The following is a 21679-nucleotide window of genomic DNA, read 5'->3' as shown; positions in this document are numbered from 1 at the left end:
CTCCACCACCACCTGGGACTTGGAGGCCCCCTCATCAACCACTTTTTATAGAATTCTCACAGCCCTGTGTTCTAATGCTCTGACAAGTACATTGCAGTGAACTTGTGCACCAGCACCCAAAATGGGCAAGGTGAAAAGCAAGTAACCAAGTATAAACCGGGTAAATGATCTGCTGTACAATTATTCTCACGTCTGTATATAGTCTATGTACACTCACATAGTTTGAGGTCTGAATTCTTCTGGGTGTTTTCTGGTTTTTATTTAGAGAATCCCCCATCTGTATGAGCTTTTAATAACTGTGATAATGTTTCATATTAGAAAACCTTGTAATCATTAAATTCATAGGGTTACTAACCTCCTTGTATATCTTGAAGTCAAATCAACTGAGGCTCCATTAATTATACAACCATTCTTACAGTCCTTAAATTTAAATGGTACCTCACATGTATGCATTGAAAATGCAAAATAAGCCATTTGGGTAGAAATCCCTCCAATATTTGTACAGTTCCAGGATGTTGCACCAGTATGTGTTCCCTAGAGTTAAGACCTGGCTCGTGGAAGAGCATTTTCAAACATTCTTTACATTCATCAGTCTCACCAGCATGCAATCTCTGATTTCAAGTGAGGACCAACAGTACACAGCAGGCTTTATGCAATACCTAGGGTTTCTCATATAAGTCACTCAGGAAGAGAGATCAGAGATAGAGTAGAAACATTTAATGCATTCCTTATGTACCCAGAGCTTACCTACTTGAGTTCAGTGAGGTGCAAAGAGGGCAGATTTAAACTACAAACTTCCCCTTAAACTCTTACTGCTTCTCACTTGAATGCAATCTGATTTTGAGAGAGAAATGACTTCCATGGAGAAGCTTTTCTGCACTGTGTACATTAATAAGGATCCTTACCTGTATGAGTTGCCTGATGGCGGCTGAGTTTTGATTTGCTGTAGAAAGCTTTCCAGCATTCTTTACACTGATAGGGCTTCTCACCCGTGTGAGTTCGCTGATGTAAAGTGAGGTTTGATTTGTTGTAGAAGGCGTTCTTGCACACTTTACATTCATAGGGCTTCTCACCGGTATGGATTCTCTGGTGCGCAGTCAGGTTTGATTTCTGCCAGAAAGCTTTCTTGCACTCATCGCATTCGTAGGGCTTCTCCCCTGTGTGGGTTCTCTGATGTCGGGTGAGGTGGGACTTGTAGAAGAAGGCTTTCCTGCAGTCTTTACATCCATAAGGCTTCTCTCCTGTGTGAGTTCTCTGATGGAGAGTCAGAAGCCACTTGCGGCGGAAGGCTTTCTTACACTCTTTACACTCATAGGGCCTCTCCCCGGTATGAATTCTCTGGTGCTGAATGAGATGGCACTTGTGGTAGAAGGCTTTTTGGCATTCGTCACATTCAAAGGGCTTCTTGCCTGTATGAGTTTTCTGATGTCGAAAGAGATGTGACTTGTGGCAGAACCCTTTCTGGCATTCTTTGCACTCATAGGTCTTCTCTTTACTCTGAGTTCTCTGGTGCTCTGTGGGTGGTGACTTACCAGGGACAACTTCACAACAGTCCCCACAGTCAGAGTGTTTCCCACACGTGTGAGTCTTCTTGTGCTCTGGCCTTTGGCAGGATGTTTCCAGACAAGAATCTGGGTTTTTCCCTTGGTGTATTTTCCGTCGAACCTTTAGTTGTAGCTTAAGACAAAAGAACTTGTTTTATTCATTGCACACATTGTCCTAACATGGCTCCCTAATGCTTTGTGAGGTACGATTATTTTTAACATGAAACCTCATGATTAGTATATATATTTATTGAACTTGTCATTTGTGTACTTTTATTATTTGCCAATTTTTCATCTGATATGTTCCATCCTAAACAAACTGTCTTGAACAATAAGTGCTACTTAACCAAAGATTTGAAAAATTCCCTGAAAAAGCCAGAGGTCTCTTGAATATGAAGTTCCTTCATTTAATATTTTCTTTGTGTAGAAAGATATTCCTAGTCAAATATGGCAGGATGCTCTTTTCCCCTTGTTATGGAGACTAAGATATATAAAATATGGGAGGAGCTTCTCAGTTACCATCATTGGGCCTACATGGTATAGGGCTTAGTATAAAGAAATAGTGCATTTTGACAGGAGAAAGATTTCAAGGAAACCTCCCCAAACATTTCCACTCTTATTGTTCATATTACAAGTAGTCTGTGACCACAAAAAATTTTACTTACTTCAGCCCCTTCTTTGTTAGATATATTGCTACTGGTGGTTTTCTCTTCACACAAATCTCTCTCTTCATTTTCCTGGATGGTCTCAACTGGAACACGTGCTTTACGCACATCTAAAATAACATAAAAATGTCATTATTCATGAATAACCATATTATTTACTAACTGAAACACATAGTCCCTCAGTTTTCTCATGTAAATTTTATGGCAATATTGGATATGATAATTTATTCTTTCGTTTGTTTGTTTGTTTTGAGAAAGGGTCTTTTTATGTATCCCTGGCTGTCCTGAAACTCCCGGAACTCAGAGAGATCTGCCTGCTTCTGCCTTCCAAGTGCTGGGCTTAAAGATGTGCGCTACCACCATCCATCTGACAATTTAATTCTTAAATAAATTAGTATAACTCTGGCTGGAGAGATGGCTCAGTGGCTTAATTAAATGCTGGTCATGCATGCATGAGAACTGGAGTTCAGATTTCCGTAATTCAGGCAGACCAGATTAAACATTGGATTTATAGGATCAGAAAGCAGACACAAAAGAACCTTAGGGGGAGCTGGCAAGAGACTTTAATGAATGAAGAAGGAGGATTAAGGATGATTTGGGGTATCAGACTCGGGCCTCCACAGTCAGACATATCAAATCTTACACACTTCAGGCACTGTGAACATTTCTCTCAGTGCGTCTGCACTTCAGTTCCCATGGCTGCTCTTGAACAAAGGAAACACAAACAAACAACAAACCCTCTACACAGGAACCTTCAGTGTCCACAGCCTCTCTGACTGGTGATGATTTCTTTTCAGGTTCTTAGAGTGCAGGATGTCTGGTTTTAGAATTCCAAGAGATGTGGTTTAAATGTAACCAGTTTCTTCTCCAAGGCCAGGCTGCTGCTATAGAGAAAGCCACGATGCTTGATTCTGCAATTTCTAGGTCTATCTATAGTTGAGACTTTGGTTCTCCTACCCAAGAGGAGAACTTACCAACGTAGCTAGCCTCTCAAGTTTTTCAGGATTTTGTTGTTGTTATTGTTGTTATTGAATCTTATTTTTAAGTTATTCTCTCTCTCTCTTTCTCTCTCTCTCTCTCTCTCTCTCTCTCTCTCTGTGTGTGTGTGTGTGTGTGTGTGTGTGTGTGTGTGTGTGTGTGCGCGCGCGCACGCACGCATGGAGGAGCCAAAAGAGGCAAGAAGACATCTAACTGATGTGGGTGCTGTGAATATATCTCATGTTCTCTTAGAACAACAGTACATGCCCTTAACCACCAGGCCATTTTCCAGCCCCTGTTTATCCACTTTTCCCTGTCCTGCTACCTGTTTTTATGATCCCTCATGCTCTTCCTCTCCTGTGAATCCATTCTCTTCTCCTTTACTCGGACTCTTATCATTAACATTGGAGCATGGTTAATCTTTTAATTTTCCTTGTTATTCTTGAGCCTCTGTCTCTTTCTTTCCTCATTTTCTTATAACTATGTTCAGTAGTCTTTTAAACCTAAAATTTCCACCTTGGTTCCACAAGTCTTATCACAATCACTAGCAACTGTTTATAACTTACTGTTATTTTTTTAATCATTTGATTTATTTATCTTAGGAGTACATGGGCACACACATGCCATAGCATATGGTTTGGGGTCAGAGGACAGCTATGGCATTCAGTTCTTTCCTTCCACCTTGTGGGTTCTATGGAACAAACTCAGGTCACGGGGCTTGGTGGAGAGCAACTGAACCATTTTCCATACCATTTTTAATTTGATATCCACTTATATATTAGATATCAAATTTTGAAAATAATAAAGGTATGAAATGCACTCAGGCATAGTAATTTTCTGATTTGTATCTTAATTCCAATCATTATTACCAAGTCTTTAGTTTATATCCATATGTATGATTTGATAATGGTCACTTCAAAGTTAAAATAAATGATTGAGCACTTAGTAAGTTCACTTTGTGCCTTTCAAAACTGAAACCCAGTAATTTTTTTTAAATCTCTTCCTGGTAAACATCCTTGACAGCACTTATTTCATCACTGATGAGCTCATTGATATAGTCAGATCACAACAGACACTAACTGGGCTTCACGTCTCTTCTGAGTCAGAGACCTGTAAAGACGCACTTGTGACTACTGTTGGTGTCATCGCAATTACACAGACAACTGCTTATCAGGTGAACAAAATCCAAGTGTCTAATGAGTATGCAAACAAACAATAATAAAGATCTACTTTGTTAAGAGTTAAAGAAAATCTATTGTATAAACAAGGAGGAAGCACAACTGAGAATTTCTCAAAGTAACCAAATTTGCCTAAGAAGTGTGTGTGCGTGTGTGTGTGTGTGTGTGTGTGTGTGTGTGTGTGTGTGTGTGCGCGCACGTGCACGTATTTTCTGTCAGACAGTGGTGGTGAATGTCTTTATTCCCAGCACTCAAGGGGCAGAGGCAGGAAGATCTCCGTGAGTTCAAAATCAGCCTGGCCTACAGAGTGAGATCCAGGACAGGTAGTGTTGTTAAATAGTGAAACCCAGTCATGAAAAAGCAATCAACCAATCAATTAAAGAAAAACAAACAAAAAACCCATATACATACATACATACATATATATTGATTGAAAATATAAATACATAAATATAAATTTTCCCTTCAACAAAACCAGTGAAGTGGCTTGATAGGGAGAACTCTCTAAGAACTACAAAAGTCACGTGTCTGGTTCACATGCCCAGCTGTCCTCAGGAATGGTGCAAACAGCACACTAAGACTAACATCCAGCTGTCTCTCTCCTGGCTCATCTCCTTTATCCAATATTCACTCACAGACCTGGAAAGTTCCAGACTGAGGCTTCTGCTTTACTCCAAGGCCCAAATCCATGCTCCAACTTAATGATCAACTCAGGTTTGGCTGTGCAGTGCCCTGCAAACGGGAATCATACAGAAATGGTGTCAGAGTGCCGTCAAGTCCACTGAAGAAAGACAACAACCCCATTTTGATTTGTGTTATGATGGGTGCATTCAAATTTGCTAGTTTTACATTCAGGGTCTTTAGTCTTTGGAATATTATTCTCAAATAACACAATGCACAATAAGCTATGCAACATAATTTTTAAAATTTCAATAAGCAGGTGACAAGAAGAAACAAAAAGATGAAGCTGGAGAGACAGCTTTGTTGTGGAATATTATTTAAACTGTGCTATATTCATTTGTGCTGTGGAACATTTGTTTAATGATGCAAAGATGAGTTGCATTCATTTATGCTGCATTCATTCAACTCTGTGAAGCTGTGTTAGTTTGCCTGCCTAAAACACCGGATTGGTCTAATGAAGAGCTGTCTGGCGAATAGCTAGGCAGGAGAAAGGATACGTGTGACTGGTCTGTAGAGAGAATAAAAAGGAGGAGAAATTTAGGGTGAGGAAGACAGTTGAGAAAGAAACAAGAGAGGAGAAGAAGAGGAAGATTCCAGGGGGCCAGACGCCCAGCCACACAATCAGCCATGAAGTGAGAAGGAAAGAATGGAATATAGAAAGGAGAAAGGTAAAAGCCCAGAGAGAAAAGGTAAGTGAGATAATATAAGAAAAGCTAACTGCAAGTAAGTCTGGACATTCACAACTAGAATAAGTTTTTGTGTGATTATTTGGGAGCTGGGTGGCTGGTCTCTAAAAGAGTTTAAAAAAATACAACTTAAATGCTACTTAGGACATCCTAGACAGAGATAGTGGCTTTAAAAAGAACCAGCCATAAATTTTCCTAGAGTTATTAACTGTGACCTTGCACTTGGCCATTAGAAAAACTGCAAAATTGAATATAAACAGTGATCATGCAGAGCTGCAGAGCCCCCAGCGAACAATGGTTTCAAGTTCCCAACAAAACACAAAATCAACTGGAAGTTTCAGAATCTGATGCCAGGAATATAAATTAGTATTGATAATAAGAAATGCATGAAAGGCAGAGGCAGGTGGATGCCTGTGAGTTCAAGTCCAGCCCGGTGTACAAAGCGAGTGCCAGGACAACCAGAACTACACAGAGAAAACCTGCCTTGAACTCCCACCACCCCCCAAAAAAAAAGAAGAAACAAACACATTTTTATGTTTTCTTAAAATGTAAATACATGGGGGCTGGAGAGATGGCTCAGAGGTTAAGAGCATTGCCTGCTCTTCCAAAGGTCCTGAGTTCAATTCCCAGCAACCACATGGTGGCTCACAACCATCTGTAATGGGGTCTGGTGCCCTCTTCTGGCCTTCAGGCATACACACAGACAGAATATTGTATACATAATAAATAAATAAATAAATAAATAAATAAATAAATAAATAAATAAATAGTAAACACATGGACTGGAGAAGCAGCTCCTCATCAGGGCACGTGCCCAGTTAGTCAAGAAGTCCTGGTTTCAGTCTAAGCACCAAATAAACCAGTGCTGGTCTCACACACTTGATTCCTAGATCAGAAATTCGAACTCTGCTATATAAGTACAAATCCATTGTGACATACACGAGATCTGTGTCAAACAAACAAAATATAGAAATACTACATGGCAATAGTCTCCCACTGTTAAGTATGTGTGAATAAGCACATACACTTATAATAAAGTTTTTGCAGAGAAACTTGCACCATCCTCATTGCTGTAGCACTGTTCATATAACCCATGATACATGATCAAGTCGGTAATACTCAACAAAAGAACTGGTAAAGAGAAGGTGGCGTATACACACCTGCATGGGCACAGTGGCATGGATACAGCTGGACGGGATTTTTGTAAATGACAGAATAGCTTGAGATGAGCTGCAACTGTGCTGCTGAGCTGCAGGAGGCTTAGCCACAGTGGTGGCTATGAGGTAAGGAGAACCAGAGAGCAGATACCCAGGTCTCCCATGAAGGAGAGGGACTGGTAACACTCCCTCACAGGACTCACACAATCACGCAACAGATTCCAGTGAGGGAATGTGTCTGCTCGTCCTCGGGGTTCAGAGTTTTCGGTAGGAGCTGCTTGAGATAAAACTTTACTGTCTGCTGGATGAAACTCATTTATTCATCTTAATAGATAAAAATGCATGGAACTTTTAATCTGTCTCCCCAGCAATGGCAAAGGACATAAGTAAAATGCAACAGGCACAGAAACAAATCCTGGCATGTTCCCATCATGCTTACAAGCTAAAATTTATCTCAAAACTATAAAGTACTGGTTGCTAGAGTGTGGAAAAGATGCAGGAGAAAGCCACAGATGAAAAGATGTGTATAGCCACGGGGAGCATTTGGAAGGAACGAGGAACCTGGAATGCTCAGTAGCACATCAGTGAATGTATAACTCCCAAATTACCTGAGTATTTCATAATAGCTGTCAGAGAAGTTTTAAATGATCCTCATACAAAGGATATCTGAGCCGACAGACTCACCAGCTACCATCATCTGATCATTACACACCAGCGAGTGTATCACAAAGACACACTCTACATGAATATGCATGGGAGTGTGTCTCCTAACATGCCTATCAAGTTACTACCAACAGTGAGCCATATTCTCTCACATATCAACCAAGCAGAAAGCAGTTGCTAGTAGGTTTACAGGGGGGTTAGCCTCACCCACGAACACCAGGCTGCTGTAGATGTCCAGCATCACATCCCTGTAGAGGGTCCTCTGAGCAGCATCCAGGTTCTTCCACTCCTGCCGGGTGAAGTCCACAGCTACATCCTCAAATGACACAGATCCCTGTAATGACAGATTTCTCTTCAACCCCAGCACCATTAAGCCTTGGGAACAGAAAATGACACTTCTGTCTGCACTGTGACGTGCACTTAAACAACATCTTACAGAAGGTGAAGCTCGATTTGCATTCTGGCTTAGTTAACCCTCTACTCCTGTGGGAAAACAACAACAAACTGGGCAAAAACAACCTAGGGAGGAATGGTTTGTTTGATTTACAAGTGACAGTTCACCATTAAGGGAAGCCAAGACTGGAACTTGTGGAAGGAACTGAAGTACAGAGCTCTGATTATTAGCCTCCCTATACTTTGCTCAATTTGGTCTTTATGTGCAACCCAAGACCACCTGCCCAGGAGTGACCCCCACCCACAGTGGGTTGGACCTTTTTATGTCAATCATCAGTCAAGACCCCACAGTCTTGCCCACAGGAAAACCTGATGGAAACATTTTTCCAGACAAGTTTCTCTTTCCCAGATGACTATAGCTTATGTCATGTTGCCCACAAAAAACTGAAAACACAGTCTGTATTTGATGGAAAGAAAAATCAATACAAATATCTTCTCTCTTAGTATAGTGATTCAAGAAAATAGGATTGCAGGCTTTTCCATGTACTTAAAATGGAAAAAAATCCAAGAAATAATATGTGTATGTAATGTTTGTGTTATCAAGAGCAAGGGAGAGACACATATAAGCCAAGCCTTATAAAAACAGTATCAAATCTGTAAAAGCGAAAACTTCAATGACAATAAAAATGGCCAAGCTTTGTTGATTGCTATGGGAGGCCTGCCCCTTTCTGAGAAGACAGAGGAGGAGTGGGTGGGGAAGGGGAAGTAGAGGGGAGATGGGAGGACAGAAAGAGAGGAGAAAGGGAAGTTGTGGTCAATATGTAAGATAAATGAAAAAATTAATTTAAAAAAATGCAAGATCTTTACAGGTGCAATTCTCTTTACCTCTTGAGCAGGGCCAGCAAATCATCTGGCCCTGACCTTACTCTTTCACCCACTGCCCTCTGCTTGCAGAAGTAATCCTCACGGTTTGTTAAAATCTAATGCCATTTGACAAAAAGATATTACTTAGAACCCAGAATTGGACACTTCAAATATGTTCATGCAAAAATTGATACTTCTTTTTAGTACGACTGTTGGTTCTGCTCAAAGAGGTGAAGCAACATCAGATAACATCCAACATTTATTATACACCCTTCCTTTCTAGGATTCTCACAACAAATGAAAACTGATAATGGCCCTGTTTATACCAACAAACATTTCTGAGAATTTTGTAGTTTATGGAATATTAATCATGATCCTAGAATACCTTATAATCTACAGGGCTGTGCTATAGTAGAATGACACCATCAAATACTTAAGCATACAAAGCCACATTTAGCATATATACCCACCTAAATCCCTACATACAAAGCCACATTTAGCTTATACACCCACCTAAATCCCTACATACTATGCTGCATTTAACATATACATCTACCCAAATCCCTACATACAAAGCCATACTTAGCTTAGACACCCACCTAAATCCCTACACACAAAGCCACATTTAGCTAGGTTAAGTTTAAAATTTTTCACTTTAAAGGATAATGCTCTTCTGATGCCCCAATGCATTTTATCCTAATGGAAACACAGCCTAATGTATGTGTTAAATGGAAAGATCTAGAAACTAACCAATGGAAAGGGACTGATGTTTTTCTAACAGAATTATGCTTGTGTCTTTCCAGAAAATGAACCAAGTCCCAGATGGCTCCTGCTTTGGTGAATTCAACCAGGATCCTGGAGACCACCACACAAATGAAGCATGTGCAGACAGATGGCAAACCCATCAAGGGGAGAGGTCCCAAGAGGAAGCTGATGACTTGCGGGGACATCAAAACTCATTAAGCTGAGACATTATGGAAACAGCAATGATACAATACTACTACCCAAAGATGTTACTGTTATGTTTACGGATGGAATTACATGTTCATTCTCAGCTCGTCAACGCAGAATCCAAGTGCCTTTTGGGGGGGGGGGGGCGGATAAAATGCATACTTGTAATAGGAGACAGTATGATATTGTTTTGCCATACTAAGGATTATTTTTATCTTTTAGGATCAGTAGTTTGGATAAAAGATGATATAAAAATATTTAGTTCCATGATGGGGGGGGATATTTTGGTTGAACTAATCTAACGGGATCAATCCAAATGCAACAATACAGATTTAAGCATAAAATTAGCACTCTTCAGAAAGCTCTGGCAGTGGAAACTATAGTTGTATCAAGATGAAAAAGGGAATACTTTGGTGTATTGCTTACAAAGTTGGTGCCACATTCATGTCTGACTTGAGCCAAACTGCCATATAGGCTGTGGAGGCTTGGCCGTCCTGTACCTAATCTTTCAGGGCCTCAGTTGCCTTCAATTGTCTGCATAGGAACAGTATTAAAACAGGACAGCTGGGAATTTATGTTGGCATGTCAGCCTCTGTGGCAGTCACCTGGGACAGCATTAGCCTCCACACAGCTCTCCGTCCTCCTGGGTAAAGATCCAGGGCTCAGGCACTTGCTTTGTTGGCTCTGGCAAGGTAGCCTGTTCCATACAGTTTCTAGAGGGCGAGTCCTTCATGGCGGGGAGCATGGTGGCAGGCAGGCAGGCAGGCTTGCCTCTCTCAAGTGGCAGCTGGGAGCTTACATCTGCCCCAGAGTTGGAGGCAGAGAGAAACAGATGGGGCCTGATGTGGGCTTTTGGAAGGCCACACAGAATGACATGTCTTCTCCAAGGCCACGCCTCCTCCAAGATCACAGCTCTTGATCTTAGCTGAACAGTCCACCAAGTGGGAACCACGCAATCAAACATCATGAACCTATGTGAGTGGCTCTCATTCAAACCACCACACATGCCCAGTTTAATACACGTTGAATGTGTCCTACTTATGTATGACAATCCTGAAGACCCGCATTACATGATGGGCCTGTCTTCCTGGCACCTCTTGGGTCACTCTTCATCCCACAAGTCCTCCCCCTCAGCCCCTTTTGTTCCTCACCTACCTTCAGAGACAGGCTGATCCAAACAATCAGAGCCCTATGGAACTTCCCTGGGCCTACAGCAGGGCCACCTTCTCCAGGCCTGGGAGGGCCCAGCTACTGTCAGTGTGCACACGCTGCAGGAGCTACCCCTTCATCTCTGTCCCAGGTTTGGCTTTCCATTGTGCAGTGGACCGATCTCCCAGTCCCACACCACCTCTTCACTTCAGGACCCACAACAGAGGTGTGATGAGCTATGATGCACCCCTCACTGCTCAGAAGCAGTTTTATTCTTGCCTGGCTGTGGGGCCAGTACAATGGCAGGTAGCGATGATGGTGCCCCACTGTCCCGAGGAACATTCTGATTCTCCAGAAGGCCACTGGCCTCTCTGAGGTTCTACAGACAGCAGGCCATTGGGAACAGAAGGCTGAGTCCTGCACACAGCAGGCAAGTATCCACCGCTGACCTGCAGACACTGACACTCCCACAGACTTTTGTTTCTGACAATGCCTGAGCAGTCCAGGTTAGCCTTCACCTTGAAATAGGCCATGCTGGCCTCAAACTTCCGCTAATTCCTCCTGCTTCACCTTCCCAGATATCGAGAATGGAACCCTGCACAACCACTCTGGCTTGGAAGCAGGTTTGAAGCCCCACACATAGATCCCTCCTTGACTTTCACTTCAAGACTACACCGAGAAGGGACAGCTAGACAAAGGAGGAGGATCAGGGCTCTGCACAGAGCTCCTTCCGTGCTGCGTCCACTGTGGGTAACCACTTGGTCCACGCGCAGTCCCTGATCAAGTTTCCTCACTCACTTGGAGATAAACCATCCAAAGAGACAGACACACCCAGAGATGAGAGAGGGAACGGAGAGGACCCATGGGCTGATGGAGCATGTGTGTGAATCCCTGTGCTTGGCAGATGGAGGATTGCTTTTAGCTTGAGGCTAGCCTGGGCTACATAAAGAGTTCCAGACTCTCTCGGCTTGTCTACAGAGTGAGAGCCTGTTTGAAGAATACTGATGCGGAATGCTCCTCTGTATGCTATGAATGTGTTTTATTACCACTGGTTAAGAAAGAAGCTGATTTGGCCTATGGCAGAACAGAATATAGCTAAGCAGGAAATCCAAGTAGAGACAGAGAAAAAGATAAGGTGGAGTCTCGGAGACACCAGCAGCCACCGGGGAAGCAAGATGTTAGGTAACAAGACACGAGCCTCGTGGTAAAATGCAGAATAATAGAAATAGGTCAATTTAACTTGTAAGAACTAGTTAATAATAAGCCTGAGCTCATAGGCCAAAGAGTATGTAGTTAATATTAAGCTTCAGAGTGGTTATTCAGGAACTCGCAGGTGGGAGAGAAACCTCCAGTTACAAATGTACCAACGTGAGGCTCTTGAATTTCCACAGGATCTGAGAAAGCTTTTAAAAAGTTCTAAAAGCACACAAACAGAGCTGCATTGGCCTTCCCTGTCTCACAGTCCGATGGCAGGAGCAGCGCAGAGAATGTCTCCCAACCGTTGCTTGCAAGATGGAACCTGCCACCAGCCACTATGAGCTAAGGTGTGTCAGGTCTCTGCAGTCTCACACAGGCCTTGGTACAGAGAGGCTAACCAGCCACGTGCACTGCTGTGGAATTAGCTTTTACTCATACAGATAGTAAAGGTTTGTGGGTGACTGTGTGTTACCTGATATCAGCACTAGGGGTGGGGGTAAGTATGGTGTTCTTTTTCCACCTCTGCCACGTTGTTAAGTGAAGCAGGCAGAGGAACCAACAGCCAAAGCTGCACAATCTAAAACATTGATTAAAAACGACTGCAAATACTCATTAAAGACAGATTCAGAAAGAAAAAAAAAAAGCTCTAAATGGGCCATAGCGTGTTTTCAAAAGAAATGTATCTAGGTTTGGGGGAGAGGAAAAAAGAGTATCGTTATAAGAAGAAATAAATAGTTTTAAGAAATAAAACAAAGTCTCTAAAGAACAGTAAAAATAATATAAAAGAAAAAGTCACATAAAGATGAAAAATACACAGGGAGTCTGGATCCTGTATAGTTCTGTGTTGATTTTTAACTTTTTGATGACTGATGGACAACAACAGTTGCTGAGAGACATAGGACTGAAAGAGAGGCTGATACAATGTAACAACTTAAATATTTTTAAAAGCTTTAGCTTTAAAACAGAAGTCAAAAGTATATTTGTAAAATGGAACTTAAAAAGATGCATTGCTTTAGAGAAGAGGTTTTGCTTTTGTTTCCACAGAAGATGAGAAGCTGTGAGTCCCTTCCAGGCTATGATGGTTTGATCAAGTAAGAACCCTGAGAGGTCTCCAATGGGAATCATAGCCCAGGTGACTCAACATCCAGAACAGCTTCAAGGCAACTGTCTGAAATAATACAGCCTCACAGACTACTACAGCTAAGATTTAACCATAATCCTAAATTTTCTCAGGATCCCCATAAGATTACCAATGCCCCCAATAAGGAGGAACTAACATAGAAAACTACTACCAAATTCCCAAAATACTATTTATAAATTTTTGTTTTTACTTAAAGGAGATTTATTATAAATGATTAATGGTCATATTTAATCTCTTTCTTAAAAATGGGGCTATGATATAACAATAATTAGAAAGGTAGATTATTAAATCTACTTTAATCAAGAAAAACAACTGTTAATCTCAAAATACTTTACATTGGTACGGATTTTGGTTTATTTATACAAATTTAAAGTCAATTTTGCTATACTTTATGTCTATTTCTACTCTTGGTTAAGGTATTATATTTACACAGCTCATTTAAAATGTAATATATGGCTAAGAAATACAAATTAGTAGACACATGGGAGTCATGGGAAGGAGAGGAGGGGAGGAGGAGGAAAGGACAGGAGCAGAGAAAAAAGTATAGCTCAAAAAAAAAACAATTACAAAAGACAAAAGAAAGATGGGAGGAGCATGTGTTGGGGAATGAGAAGAGGGATTGGAAGTGTCTATGACCAAGATACATTGTATCTATGTATGAAATTGCCAAAGAATAAATAAACATACGTTAAGTAAAACAAAAAAAAGAAAAAAAAACAAATTACTAGTCATTTATAATAGTCAAACTTATAGTCATAATAATTAGGTTTTTCTAGATATACAGAGATATATTTCAGATGGATAGGTAATCTTCAAACACCTACAGAATATGGCATATAAAATGTTCTAAGAATTTAGACTTTTCTTGACAGTGAGACACATCTGTTCCTGACAGCATCAATTACTTCAAGAGGATGATGGGCGTCAAAGAAGTTCCCTATGGAGTTTTTTTTTTTTTTCACTGAGGCAAGGTAGCCATTTGGGCAAGAAAGTGTTCTCAACTGGACTGTTTGACAGCCTGCTGTATAACTGGACATGTGGGACCCACAGAAAAGTGACTGCTGAAACTGGCAAAACAAGACGGGATAGTTCTTCAGGGTTTCTGTTTCATGGGAGAGTCTGTCAGATATTCTGAAGGACACAAAAGAAAATGATTGACAAATTACCAATATAGAAAGGACAATTTCAAATGTCTTGCTTCACTGAGAAGTCTGCCAGACACTCTAGGCCTATAGGCTGAACATGGATGACCCAATGTTACAGAAGAACTTTGGGTGACTGTCCAGGAAGCCAGATATATCTATCACTTCTAGAATTTTGGAAATTACTTACAATGCACTTCAGTTTACTAAGGTATTATTATATCCTTCTGGGGTCTTTAAAGGAGTTCAAGACTAGTTAGTTACAATTCTCCTTAGTTATGACAAAAGATAAATTAGATATAAAATGTTAGGCTCACAGATGGATAGATAATAAAATATTTCCTTTAATTTTGCCAAAAACAAATAAGCTAAATATTGCACTGTAATTCTTGTATGATAATTGTTTTGTTATATGTAATTTTACTATGTTAAAGTTAAAATCTTCCTGTGAGTATGTTTTATGACCAATGGTTAAAAAAGAAGGTTATTTGGCCAATAGCCAGGCAGAATAGAGCCAGGCAGGAAACCCAAGCAAAGATACAAGGGAAAAGAAGGCAGAGTCTGAGAGATGCTGCCTGTAGACAGGCTGCTTGTTCATTTCCCAGTTTCCCAGATCTGAAATAATCACACTGAAACTATATTAATTAAAATACTGCTTGGCCTATTAGCTTAGAATTCTTATCAACTAACTCTTATATCTTAAATTAACCCATTCCTATTATTTTATATCTTACCACAAGGCTCATGGTTTACTGGTAAGGTTCCAGAGCATCCTTCTCCTTTGGCAGCTACATGGTATCTCTTCAATTCTGCCTCCTTTTCTTTTCTATCTCTGCTTGCAATTCCTGTCTTGCTCTATTCTATCCTGCCATAGGCCCAAGAAACTTCTTTATTCATTAACCAATAAAAGCAACACAGATACAGAAGGACTTCCCACACCAGCCACCAGAAAAGCAAGATATGAGATAACACAAGTCTCATGGTAAAATATAGAATAATAGAAATGGGTTAATTTAAATTGTAAGAGCTAGTTACTAATAAGCCTGCGCTAATAGACTGAACAGTTTATAAATAATATTAAGCCTCAGAGTGGTTATTTGGGAATTGGCAGGTAGAAAAGAAATAATACACTCAGAGTAACAATACAATTAAAAAGAGAAGGGAAAGGTTTGTAGAAATGCATTTGTAGACATACAGGTCCAGACAGAGAAGTCGAGTGGACCCTGGCCAGATTTTGAGTGCAGTCCCTATTTCTCTTAGAGAGCCTCTTTTATCTTTTCCCCTGCCTCCTGTGGCTGACACACCAGGACTCAAGACCTCAGCAGTGACCTTTTTCAGAGTGGAGGAATGTGCCTGTTCTAGACTCGACAACTCCAGTGCTTCTGAGTCATATTCCTACCAACAGTGTCTGCTCACCACCGCCATGACCTCCCAGGTGTGAGAAGGAGAACTGAAGAACCCCACTCTCATTCCCCAGAGGTTGGTCCTGGGGCTCTAATGGTAGCCAACAGATTTATCAGTGCTTTTTGTATTGGGAGCGGAGGGAGCAGTCAGGGTCATCATCTATGTACCTGTCTTCTACACATCTTTTGCTACTTCTTCGTGGATTCCTTAGGCATCCTCTTATATGCAGAGGACTCTTGGCAAAGTCTAGGGATCATGAAGGGCAGACCCGTTCATGGATTCTGTGCATCTCCAGCTGGCTGCATATCTGCCTCTAGTCATATGTACAGGAGGCCAGTGTGCAACTGGGGGAAGGGGAGGAGAAAGGTAGTTAGTACCTGGAGGCCTGAAAAATGCCAATTCCTGACCTGGGCTCTGTTGGTTGCTTCCATAAAAGAAGGACAGACTCCTGAGGGCCCAAGCCTTTGCTCTCAACTACTCTGGAGACCAATGCAGGAAGGTCCAAGTTCAAGCCACCCTGCGCTCTCTATAAGATCCTCTCTCAAAAACCAAACAAACAAAAAACCCAAAACAAACCAAAACAAACCAAAACCAAACCAAACCCCAACAACAATAACAACAAAGCAACACTGGGCAGGTGACTCTTGACAAAATGTGTGCCTAACAATCCCTAGGTTAAGCTTCAGTAAAACGAGCACACAAGCAAACACACACACACATACACACACACACAGAGAGAGAGAGAGAGAGAGAGAGAGAGAGAGAGAGAGAGAGAGAGAGAGAGAGAAGTTGACAAAATTGACAGAGGGGGTGATCTGCATCAAGCAGTAAAAACGTGGTTCCCGTGGTCCTCTGGATTCCAAACTTGTCCTAGTGACCCAGTTTTTCAAGGAAATGAATCTTGCAGAAAAGGTGGTGAGAGACCCAGGGAAAGATGAACTAGACAATCGAGCCAACGGGATACGTGACATACAGGACGAGATTCAAACAGTCAGAGAGGCGGTCACAGCAGCTCAGAGATGAGAGATCCTGGAGATTCAGAGGAACAGTCAGAAACACAAACCCAGGCAAGAGGCAGAGCTACAGCAGCAGGTGGCACCCGGCGGTAGGAGGGGTCTGGGAAAGGCTGGAACACTGGGGCAGTTCTAGGAGGCGGCGAGCGGAGTGACTGTCAGCGTTGCAGATGATAACAGTCCCTTAGGTTCCCAGAGTTGCAGAGGAAGGAATCCACAGCCCTATGCCACAAAGGTTGTTTAAGGACTAGGGGCCCTGACCTGAGTACCTAACTGAGACACAAGCAGGCCTGGTTTCGCGGCAAGGAACTCCCTCTGAGTCCCCCTGTGTGACGGCCCCAACTCCCGCGCGGCGTTTCACTGGCCGCTCATTCCACTGCGGTCCTGTCGGGAACAGTGGCGCTTTCCGACCAGTTACAGCTGCCTTCCAGGCAAGACCGCTGCACTCCAAGGCAGTGCTCGAAGAGAGGGTTGCAACAGGACCCAAGTCCGGGAGCAGAGAGCCAACGGGGCGTCCGGCTGTCCGGAGCCGGTCCAGCCCCGACCACACAGCGCAGACCAATGAACAGCTGCCCTCCAGCTCAGCACGCGCTTCACTCACCATCTCCAGCTTCCGGAGCATCCCGAGTCCTCACTCTGTCTCTCCCAGCACCACCCAGGCACCAGGCCACAGAGGTCAGCCAAAGCGTCCAGGAAGGACCTCCTGATAGGAGGCAGTACCTGGCGACAGGTCCCAAGATGGCTGGTCTTAGACAATAACGGGCCCATCAGAGTGGGTCTTTGCTCCTGATTGGACAAGCCTCACACTACTATCTCTGATTGGACAGAACCTCACGCCTAGAGCTAGAGTGACAGTGACTGGATCCAAGCGGTTACTGAGTGAACAATAACAGGTTGTCTTGGATTTTTTCTAACTGTTTCTTTTGTAGAATCTAGCCCCAGTGGAAGAGTTACATTTAACTTTATACATATTAGTTTATGATATATAAATGAGAGATGATAGATAGATGAGAGAGAGACAGCGAGAGAGAATCTTCTCCAACAATGGTCTGAACAATTTAAGAGTATTTCTGTAAAATTCCACTCTTTCGAGGAGACACCTTGAACCTTGATGGAAGCAATTTCCTAAAGCACCAAGTTATAATAAACCGTGAGAATGATAAGGTTTTTAAATTAAATTTTAGAGTAGTATACAAAATGATGTGTTTCACATAACACTCCCATGCACTTGTTTCTTTATTTTTTGCCCTCACTCAGTCTCTCTTCTTATGCTCTCTGCCTGTGCCTCCTACATCTCTCTGGTTGGTTGCATTTCTTCCTGTTGGCAAGCCCTTGGCATTCATATCCCAACAAGTGTTCATAGGGACAGGCAACATGGCAAGGCAGTTAGGGGTGCTGTGAGATATCCAGCTGAGACTACTCAGACAGTGGTTCAAGCCAATAGGAAGTCTTTATTGGATGGTGACTACACCGTGTATCTGAGAGCCCAGTGCAGCCTCGAACCTTTCTTGGGCTGGGCTTTTAGACACAAAAGGCATACCCTGGGTTGACACAGCAGTTAGCAAGAACAATTAGCCAGAAACAGAACTACAAAAGCAAAAGGTGAAGGTTAGTGCATCTAGGGGCTTTCCCAGAAAGGTTTGATGGACTGGGTCTTTGCTATCATTTTGGCAGGAGCTGCTGCCTATGTGCTGGCTTTCAAGACCTGAATGGTTCTTCCATCACAGCATCAGCTGAGCCAAGGTTTGGAAGCCTGTTACAGGGCACTAGCCTCTAAGCCTGCTAAGCTTGATTTTAATTTTATTTAAATATGTTTTAATGAGCTATAACATTCCTACCAAAATGCACCAAAACATTTTTTTTATTTCTCACAGTAAGAGAAATTCAGAACATGTAACATGCACCTCACCTCATGAATGTTTCAACCCTTTTAGCATTTGGAGGCTAATATTACTTCCTATATGAAGATAAATCTTTCGGGCAACCTGGTCCAGGTATGTCGTCCACTGTAAACTCCCTCTGGGTCTGTCCATTTAAAAGCAAAGGTGGGTTGACTCACCTCTGCTGATAAGAGGCTGAAGAAGACATCTTTCTGATCTAAGACAGTGTACACTTGTTTCTCTGGAAGACTCAGACTCATGAGAATCAGAGATCCCAGGTTTCTTCATAAGCAGGAGAGGTATATTCCAGTGTAACTAACAGGCCTGTTTCAGTGTTAGAACACATATCTGACCAGCAAAAATCAAAGAAAAATGTTCAAGCTTCTGTCTTTGTTCGGCTACACTGCTGCAAGACAAAATATACTGAGTGGACATCTGTATGAACGTCACTTTCTTTCACGGAAAGATGTTTCACACACAGTTATCTTCATATAGAAAGTAGCTATTAGCCTGCAAAAGCTCTAGTTAGGGACTGACACCCTCAGCAGCTTGCTCTTCCCCTGATCCACCAAGCTGTAGAACAGAGTTGCTCTCTTTTCCGCAGAGGAGAACCCAGAGTCTGTGCATCTGTGTGTGCACAGTTCCTCTTCTCTTCCAGGACTCCGAGTGTGAGCTTTGGTGTGTAATATTGCGTTGTGGCATTGACTATGCAAGGGGAAATCAGAGAGGTCAGGAGGTCTCAGAGCTGCTTTCCCCAGAAGCACCTAAATGTGTTTTCTTCCTGGCTATCGGATCGTCCTGCAGTATTCCAGAGACAAGTGAAAACCAAGGGAGGATTAACTGGGTCACAGGTTGTCTGAAGTTAGGCATTAAATTTGTGTCAATAAACCAAAATCCATACCAATATAAAGTATTTCAAGATTAATGGTTATTTTGTTATTAAAGTACATTTAATAATCTCCCCTTGTTTTCATCACTTTCATATCATAACTCCTTTTTTCTTTAGAAATAGCTTAACTATGCTCATTAACTATAACCAGTCTCATTTAAATGAAAACAAGCATATTTATAAGCAATATTTTGGAAATTATGGGCATAGTTTTCTATACTATTTCCTGCTGATTAGGGGCACTGGTAATCTTATGGGGAGCCTAAGAAAATTTAGAATTATGGTTAAGTCTAAATACCTGACTGGGGTATTTTGTGTGGTTGGTCCATCTCAGCCAGTAGCCTTAAAGCTGTTTTGGATGCTGGATCACCTGGACCATGGTTCACATTAGAGACCTTTCAGGGGGTCTCTGAATGTTGCTAATATGGTTGCTCAATCAAACCATATTAACCCGAAAGCAATCATAACTTCTCATCTTCTGTGGAGATAAAAGCAGCACCTGGTGGACCAGGTCCTCCGGTCCCAGGGGAGGTTGCTCCTCTCCCTCTGCCTTTCTCTCTGCCAGACACGATTGATTTTTGACTCAGGATAAGTTGCCTGTTTTTCATCCACAGCCTAAAGAGGTACTAGTTACTTCTTTCAGGTTCAGGACCCCCGGGGTCCCCTGCTGAGCTGCCTCTGCACCAGGACAAGCCTGTTTGGTTCTGGAGCAGAGACACCCTCTGTCTGGGGAACCTTTGGCTCCTTCCCATGGCTGCCCCACCCCCACTGCTTGACCCCAGGCCATCACATGGAAAGCCTTGCCATGGTCTGCAGTCTCTGGCACAGGCTTGGAAATGGACAGCACTAAGTCTAAACTCAGTCTTCAGTCACCTCTGGGCTGTTTGTTGTGAAATTTGGGGTTGTCTCATACCATACACCCATTGTTCTGTGGCCTGGCCTCAGTAATTTCATAGTGTATTGACAAATGGCCTGAGCTCCCTTTTGTTCCAGGTTTTTGAGTTCTTCTCTCCTGCTCCTCACTCTGTGGCCAGGGTTACAGCTCCTCCAGCTGCCCTTTTATCTGATGATTTGGATCCTGAGCTCTAGCCCCAACACTGCTGGCTGAGTCAGTGGCGCTCCCACCCACCCCAAACCATACCTACGCCTATCCCTTCTTCGCAGTCACACACTCCACCTAGTGGCCAGCCTTCTTCCGTTTACCCACGGTTCCTCCTCCTTCCCTTCCTCCCTTCTCCTTACCCGTCTCTCTTCCTTTTCCTTCCCTTCTCTCTCTTGTCTCTTCCCTGTTCTCTCTGTCTGTCTGCCTACTCTTCTCTCATGAACTTGTTTTGTGCAGGGTGAAAGATATGGATGCATTTGCACTCTTCTACATGCAGACTCTGTTATGCCAGCACCATTTATTGAAGATACCCTTTCCCTATTGTATATTTTTGTTTCTTTATTAAAAAATCAGGTTGTCATAGATGTGTAGATTTACATCTGGGTCTTTGATTTGATTCCACTGATACATCTGTCTGGTTTTATGACAACACCATGGGGTTTTTATTACTATAGCTCTGTAGTACAGCTTGAAATTAGGGATAGTGATGTTTCCTAATGGTCTTTCATTGTAGAGGATTGTTTTAGCTATCCTAGGTTTTTGTTTTTCCATATGAATTTGAGTATTGTCTTCCCTTCTATCCTTCCTTTCTTTCTTGCTTCCTTCCTTCCTTTATTTATTTTTTTATTTTTCTATTTAAAAATTTTATTTTTCATTTTATATACCAACCCCAGTTCCCCCATTCCTCCACTTTTTCCATCCCCTGCCTCTCCCGCTTCACATTCCCCATTTACTCCTTATAGAGGCTAAGGCCTTCCTTGGGGAGTCAACAAAGTCTGGCATACTAATAGAGGCAGGACCAAGGTCTCCCTCCCATATCAAGGCTGAGCAGTGTATTCCACTAGAGGGGAATGGGTTCCAAAAATATCATTTTATGTCCCTGGAATAGGTCATGGTGCCACTGCTAGTCCCCTCTCCACTGAAGCAGATCAAATCACATAGCCATCACCCACATTCAGAGGATCTAGTTTGGGCCCACGCAGGTTCCCTAGCTGTCAGTCT

General features: G+C 42.3%; 1 protein-coding gene across 2 annotated transcripts in view; it reads right to left on the bottom strand.

Annotated features, from left to right (window-relative positions):
- Positions 1 to 17560, bottom strand: part of LOC125400577 (uncharacterized) — a 42250-nt gene extending 24690 nt beyond the window's left edge. For both annotated transcript variants that reach the window (XM_087900213.1, XM_087900214.1), the window contains exons 1-5: positions 17408 to 17560; positions 7760 to 7886; positions 5005 to 5097; positions 2210 to 2319; positions 906 to 1677 (exon numbers count right to left, since the gene is read on the bottom strand). In XM_087900213.1, coding sequence (XP_087756339.1) covers positions 906 to 1677; positions 2210 to 2319; positions 5005 to 5097; positions 7760 to 7886; positions 17408 to 17428 — 1123 coding nt within the window. In that variant the 5' untranslated portion in view covers positions 17429 to 17560. The remainder of the gene's footprint in view (positions 1 to 905; positions 1678 to 2209; positions 2320 to 5004; positions 5098 to 7759; positions 7887 to 17407) is intronic.
- Positions 17561 to 21679: the final 4119 nt, after the last annotated feature.

Source organism: Myodes glareolus, chromosome 22 (assembly GCF_982192425.1).
Source record: "Myodes glareolus chromosome 22, mMyoGla1.1, whole genome shotgun sequence".
NCBI classification, from domain to species: Eukaryota; Metazoa; Chordata; class Mammalia; order Rodentia; family Cricetidae; genus Myodes; species Myodes glareolus.
Note: the sequence above shows the minus strand (reverse complement) of the source record. Positions and strands in the feature narration are given on the sequence as shown.